This window comes from Chaetodon trifascialis, chromosome 16, assembly GCF_039877785.1.
Source record: "Chaetodon trifascialis isolate fChaTrf1 chromosome 16, fChaTrf1.hap1, whole genome shotgun sequence".
Lineage (NCBI taxonomy): Eukaryota > Metazoa > Chordata > Actinopteri > Chaetodontiformes > Chaetodontidae > Chaetodon > Chaetodon trifascialis.
In genome coordinates this window covers 2,260,976-2,266,916 of record NC_092071.1, presented here as the reverse complement: position 1 = coordinate 2,266,916, position 5,941 = coordinate 2,260,976, and the positions used below count along the sequence as shown (strand labels likewise).

The following is a 5,941-nucleotide window of genomic DNA, read 5'->3' as shown; positions in this document are numbered from 1 at the left end:
GTGACTCCATATCAGCGCAGTGAATTGAATCATGGAAGATTTATTTTTGATTTGTTGTTTTTTCCGTATGTTTACATCTTGTCAAATTAGCTCTTAGCAGTGTATCCATGGATGTAACTGTGTGGTGGTGCAGCAGCAGTGACACTTTAAAGACACATTTCTATTGCCAACCAATGTCACACATACTATATTTCCTGTTACTAGAAAATGGTTAAGTATATAGATTTTTGTGTACCAGCTGCTAAAACAGTAATATGACACCCAGTGTTCAGTAGATACTGTATAGATACTACCCAGTTTGCAGTCTATAGCCATGTTAGCAGCTCTGTGAGGCTGTAATACTAACATGCTAATGCTTAGCAGCTATGTTTACCATGTTGACCATCTGTGTTTGGTGTGTTAGCATGCTAATATATTCTAATTAGCCCTTAACAGTAACCACCTTTGACCTCATGGTGGCGTTAGATGAAAGGTTGGGTGATAAATTATAAAATTCATCCTTTTTTTTATAGATGTTTTAATCAAAATATTTCACAGAAGATATTACAGGTGATCTGAAAACAACATCATGTGCGTTTTCAGTCTGTCACAGTCTGACGTCAGATAATCATACAAGTATTCTCTGAAACAAAAAGCATTGTCATCATCTGGAGTCTAGAGGTATTAAAGTTGTAAATTAGTTTGTCATTAGTTCACAGACTTATTGTAGTTTTGACAGAATAAAAAATACAGTGGAAAAAAAATAGTTATAACATCAAAGCAAATATCTCACCAGTATACTTTAACTCTTTGTCCGTAGTGACGATAAGCAGCAAATTATCAGATGACAAATTCAAACAATCAGATTTGTGCAGGAAAATGTGAAGATTCAGCAGACTGTCAAAGCTTTAGTCATCCACACTTATGATGAAAAGTTAAAACTCCATCAGCTTCAGTGTCTTCAGTGAAATCCATTTTTTTTTACATATCAAGTGTACCAAAACATTTTAGTGTAATTACACCTGAAAGTGTCACCCTTTCACACCCAGCATTAACTAAAACAGACCACACCTCCCATCACCGCTTAGTTTACTCTGAAATGAAAGAAATATCAAACATATGAACCACTTCTATTCTTCTTCTCTATGTGAACTTTGGTGACTTCGTGCTTTCAGAGTTGAGTCCCATTTGGTTCATGTCAGTTAGTGATGGCAGCAGCTTTGGGTTTGAGTGGCCTCTAACGTGACCCTGCTTATTTTGTCTATAGTCACTGACATTTTGGAAAACTGGCACCATTAAAAGACTATTAGCAGCTCCTGTTTGCAGTGAGTCCACACATGTACAGACAACGATCGCTGGCTCGTTTTGACACTGAAGAAACTTAAAAACGTGATGATTCTCAGGCAAGTTCTGCACTTAAAACGAGCGTCTTTTTCTATGATTTCAAAGCAGAATTTATGCATTAATTTGCGGTAGACACCGTTTTCTTAGAACAGCTTTCGTCTCATGCAGCATCTTTGCCTAAACTCTCTAAGAGCCGACCCTGTGATGTGTTCACCAGTCGAAATCTGCTCCTGTCTGATCAGCTGCAGCTTCGTTGTGCCCCCAATGAGGTCCTGGACCTCATTGTGCTTTCATGATAAAAACCAGCCCAAAATTTTGATTGTATGTGTGATTCATGTTTTGTAACAGTGTGCTGGAACTGACCAAGTGAACAGACACTTCCACTGGCAGGAGACTGATTTGACCCGTCCTGTCCTCGCGTCTCTGCTACTGTGTCTTTTGTTTCTGGGCCGCTGGGACCTCCAGACCAACGGTGCTCTTCCCAGACAGGAAGGGGACGATCTTCTCAAACAACAGGATGCAGCTCGCCACGCCTGCAAACACGTGCACGACACAGGAGGTTACTTTGGTCGACAGCCAATCAGGCTCTCTCAAAGATATTTTAGGTATGAATTGTTAAGCAGAAATGACAAAGGGCGAGGGCCACCATCCTCATGTGACAGCACCTTTAGCCTTTAGCTTAGCAAGCATGTGGTTTCATGTGAGGCAGTGGGTTACAGCCTCAGAAGGCCTGATTCCGCCATAGTGTTGTGCTTCAGATGGTTTTCTTATAATTAGGGAATCCACGTCCTCACCTAGAACTGGTCCCAGCCAGTAGACGAAGCAGTACTCCACGTAGGTGTGACCGCTGCAGGGGAACTGGACGGAGAAGGCCAGGACGGGGTTAAAAACAGCACCTGAGATACCCCCACCTGCACAGAGGGAGAGAAACAGCAGCACCGTCACATTTATTTAACAGAGATCCTGTTCAAACTCAGTCTGAAGGGAATCTGGAGGCCTTCAACCAAGAGGTCAAACAAAGATACGCAGTTTACGAATGTGGGGCGTTCAGGGCCCACAGCGGTTTCTCTGCACCCGGCTGGTGATCCAGCCTCGTCTGCAGGGGATCAATGCGATCACTGATAATTGATTGCTGAGCTCTGTCTGTGCCATCGCTGTAGCTTCATCTTTCTGTAGTCTCATCATTAAAAATGTGCTGACCCTGACCAGCTAATGTCCCTGCCTCGAGTCCAGCTGTGGGTCTCGTTCCCTCTCGTCCCCGTAGTTTACCTCTGATTAAAGCATACAGTTTCATTATGTTCTGACCTTTTATTGACCAATAATGACTCGATTCATAGAGGAAAAAATCTGCAGATTGATTAAGAATAAAATAATTGTTTTTTGTGACATTGTTTGTTCTATTTTATCTTGTATATGTTTTGTCTCAGCATGTGACTCGAAATCAGGACTGCAGGACTTTCATTAAGGGTGTTTTCAGATGACTGTGCCTAATGACAGCTAATTAAATCACCACAAATGCAGCAAATGATTAATCTGTGTATTTCACTGTATTTTTACTTTAGCCATTTAATTGGGCTTTTACTTATAGGATTTTTTTTAAACTTATTATACGTTTTCTCCTTTCTTTATAGTTTTGTGAACATTTGAACCAGCCTCTTATTAAAGCAGACACTTCTTCCGGTGTCGCGCTCATTAACGCACCTGTGTAAACCAAAGCGGTGATCACTGCCGCGATGAAGTGCACGCGAACTTTTTCGTCCAGTTTGTGGACGTGCATGGCCGCAGTCTGGACGATGAAAGCACAGCCCAGCTCAACGGCCGCGGCCTCCAGGACGGTCCCACCGAGGGGGTCGAAGCATCTGAACCCGAACCTCTGGTGCCTGATGTGGATGTCGGAAAGACCCAGCGACCACACGGAGGCGGCGAAGAACTGCGCGGCGACGGCAGCGCCGAACTGGCAGGCGATGACGGCGACGGCAGCGCGGGCGCTCCTGGTTCCCCGGCAAACGCTCTCCAGAGCTGCGCTGGGGTTACAAGTCGCCCCCCGGAAAGTTAGTAAGTGGATAACCGTTATGGTGTAGGTGAGGGTGAGGCTGACCGGCAGCTCCAGACGGGCCGTTTCGCCCAGCAGTTTGAGTTCATGAGTGCAGCAGCAGAGCTGGAATGTGGACGCCGCTTCCAGCAGGTAAATCCAATAAGCTCCGGGAGAAAGACGCTCTGCTGTCCGGCGGGTCGCCTCGCTGAGGAGCACCGCGACTGCCAGCACCGCCAAGGACACGTACAGGTCAGTCATTCCTCCGGCTGTTCAGTCCGACTCCTTGTTGGGAGCAGGTTTAAAGGGTTTAGGGTGATCACCTTCCCTCCTTTTCGACGTCAAAGTTCAGTTGATCCACGCTGCCGCAGCCGCGTCAAACAGCTCGCTCAGAAAGGGAACGCGGCAGTTACGCCTTCAAAATAAAACCACGGATTGTTTGAGGCAACAGCTTTCCCTTTAGGACGGCTTAAACGGTAGAAATTTTTTTGGTTACCTTAAATGGTATTGACATGCAGGTGTTTTTAGTTTTGATTTGCTGACGTTTTAGGAGACAAGTCTTAAGGATGAACAGGTTGTTTCTCACATAAGACTCAAAACGACAAGAAATTGATCCTGCCAACAAATGTGTTGTGTGAATCCAAAGCATGATTGATTATTTCTCTGTACCATCAAGAAACAGATGGAGTTATATTGCACTGTCAGGCGCTCCTACCTTGAACAAACTTCTACTTCATACTTGTTTCAAAATGTGAGTCTTTTAAAAAAAGGTGAAACTAACGAATTTAGAGCTGTTTTGTTGAGTGAAGTTTGTGGGACTCATTGAAACTAATGCTTTGAGTCTTCTTTTACATTCACGCAGTGTTTCTCTAAATTCTTTGCGGTGTGTCGGCTGAGTTTTACTTTGGAAGTTGTAACAGGAAGTGCCGTTTTTCAGCGTGAACTTGTTGCTCGTGCTTGCTGGAGGCGGTACACGCATCCAGGGAGTGATTGCTGCTGAGGGGCTCAGTTCAGGACAAGAAAACTCATGCAGGTAAACACTGAAGTTACAGTTTGACAACAGCAGGGGGCGCCACGTGCACATCACCAGCTTTCACTGCAGAAAATACTTGTGCAGGGGCACTTTTTGGTCTGTGAAGTATTGACTGCATGTCAGGCTTATTTATAGAGCACATTTAATAACAATGCTGCTTCACAACAAAAAGAAGAGATTGATCTTTAGGTGGATTTTGCAGGGTGGAGGAAGATCTCTGTTAGTATCAAACTTCAACAATTTAGGGCCAAATGACTGAAAATACTGCTCACCTTTGGTTTGTAGCATGGAGTGGAGAGCAGTGATTGGTCACCAGATGTGAGGTGGACTAAGGGATGAGTAGATGTAACCTGGTGCCAGTGCTTTAAAAACAAAAGGATATTTCTATACTTGTGACCAGTGAAGAGATCAGTTCAGAGGAGGTCTGGTCTTCTGGTTCCAGTGAGACGTGTGGCTGCTGCATTAGCTTCAGTGGTTTGGGAAATAAATAGGCTTTCTTGTCAGGAGTTCAGAGATGATTGATACCTCCCTCAGGTCTCTGCTGAGTATGAGCTTGTCTTGTGGTCGTGAGCACCTGAGAAGGCACTCAGGTGAAGGCTGCACCTGATTAAATTCTGCTTTGTTGACTTATTTCCACCAGTAATAAAGTTGCTCATCTGACGTGGAATCAGATGAAAACTGAAAGTCAGCCCTTTAACATCAGAGAGCGTTGCAGCTCTAAATATCCATTAATGTCCAAGACATATCCATCACCCTGTTAAGCTGTGATCCCATGTCCTGTTTGTGAAGTGTTTCAAAACATTTACAGCGAATCTGGCAAATCTCTCCTGCAGCTGCAGACGAGCCATTAGTGGCCATGTGCTCAGGAGGAATGAAAACAAGAGGCTGAACATCTGGACGACCTGGAAAGTTAACGTGATCCAAACCTCAGGCAGAAAACTGGAGTTTGTGTATCAAAGCTTGTTGCTGTTTACTTGATTGAAGCTTTCTGTCTTTGCTCTATTTGAACGTGACGCTGAGGCTCAGAGAGGAGCTCAGACACATGAGGCGCCATCAGGCTGTTCGAGGCTACAGTGGTGCTCCTGTTAGCAGGTAGTTTTACCACACCGGTTAGCTTAGCTTAGCTACTTCACTGTAAAGGCAGAGCACAGCTGATGTTGATGGGAATGTAAGTTTCGCAGGTATTTGGCCGTAAGAGTGGCGGAGAGATCAGCACCTGGTGGAGGCGCGAAAGGAAAAGTGATTACTAAAGTTATTTTAAAAACCCTCCGGAGGGAACCGCCAATGTCAGCACCACGTTTCCTGACAGTCCATTTAAAAGCTGAAGTGGAGGACACGGGCTGGAGGAGGAATGTTTTCATTCTGGTGACTCGTGTTTCCACAGCGGAGCCAGTAAATGTTGGTTTTTCACCGCTGTGTGGGCTTACATGGAAGCTGCTGAGTCGTGCAGTGGGGGTGGAGGTGTTGCTCCATCTCCGCCTCGCTGCCTTTTCTCATTTAAGAGACTTTATTTGGAAGAAACGGATGAGAAAATGTTTTATATTTATACTGTG

At 44.7% G+C, this 5,941-nt stretch overlaps 1 protein-coding gene across 1 annotated transcript; it reads right to left on the bottom strand.

The window, feature by feature from the left end:
* Positions 1 to 1,181: 1,181 nt before the first annotated feature.
* LOC139344370 (aquaporin-11-like) lies at positions 1,182 to 3,757 on the bottom strand. The gene is made up of 3 exons (XM_070982471.1): positions 3,025 to 3,757; positions 2,118 to 2,234; positions 1,182 to 1,856 (listed from the first exon to the last, which is right to left on the bottom strand). Exons 1-3 carry the CDS (start codon positions 3,614 to 3,616, stop codon positions 1,750 to 1,752), a joined length of 816 nt encoding a protein of 271 aa, XP_070838572.1. The 5' UTR covers positions 3,617 to 3,757; the 3' UTR covers positions 1,182 to 1,749.
* Between the last annotated feature and the right edge of the window lie 2,184 nt (positions 3,758 to 5,941).

Bases quoted from the DNA above. Each gene is read 5' to 3' on its own strand.
- LOC139344370 (XM_070982471.1), bottom strand. From the start codon at position 3,616: ATGACTGACCTGTACGTGTCCTTGGCGGTGCTGGCAGTCGCGGTGCTC. The intron at 2,235-3,024 runs GTGCGTTAATGA...CCCTCTGTGCAG, and splicing joins CACCGCTTTGGTTTACACAG to GTGGGGGTATCTCAGGTGCT. The intron at 1,857-2,117 runs GTGAGGACGTGG...ACGTGTTTGCAG, and splicing joins CTGGCTGGGACCAGTTCTAG to GCGTGGCGAGCTGCATCCTG.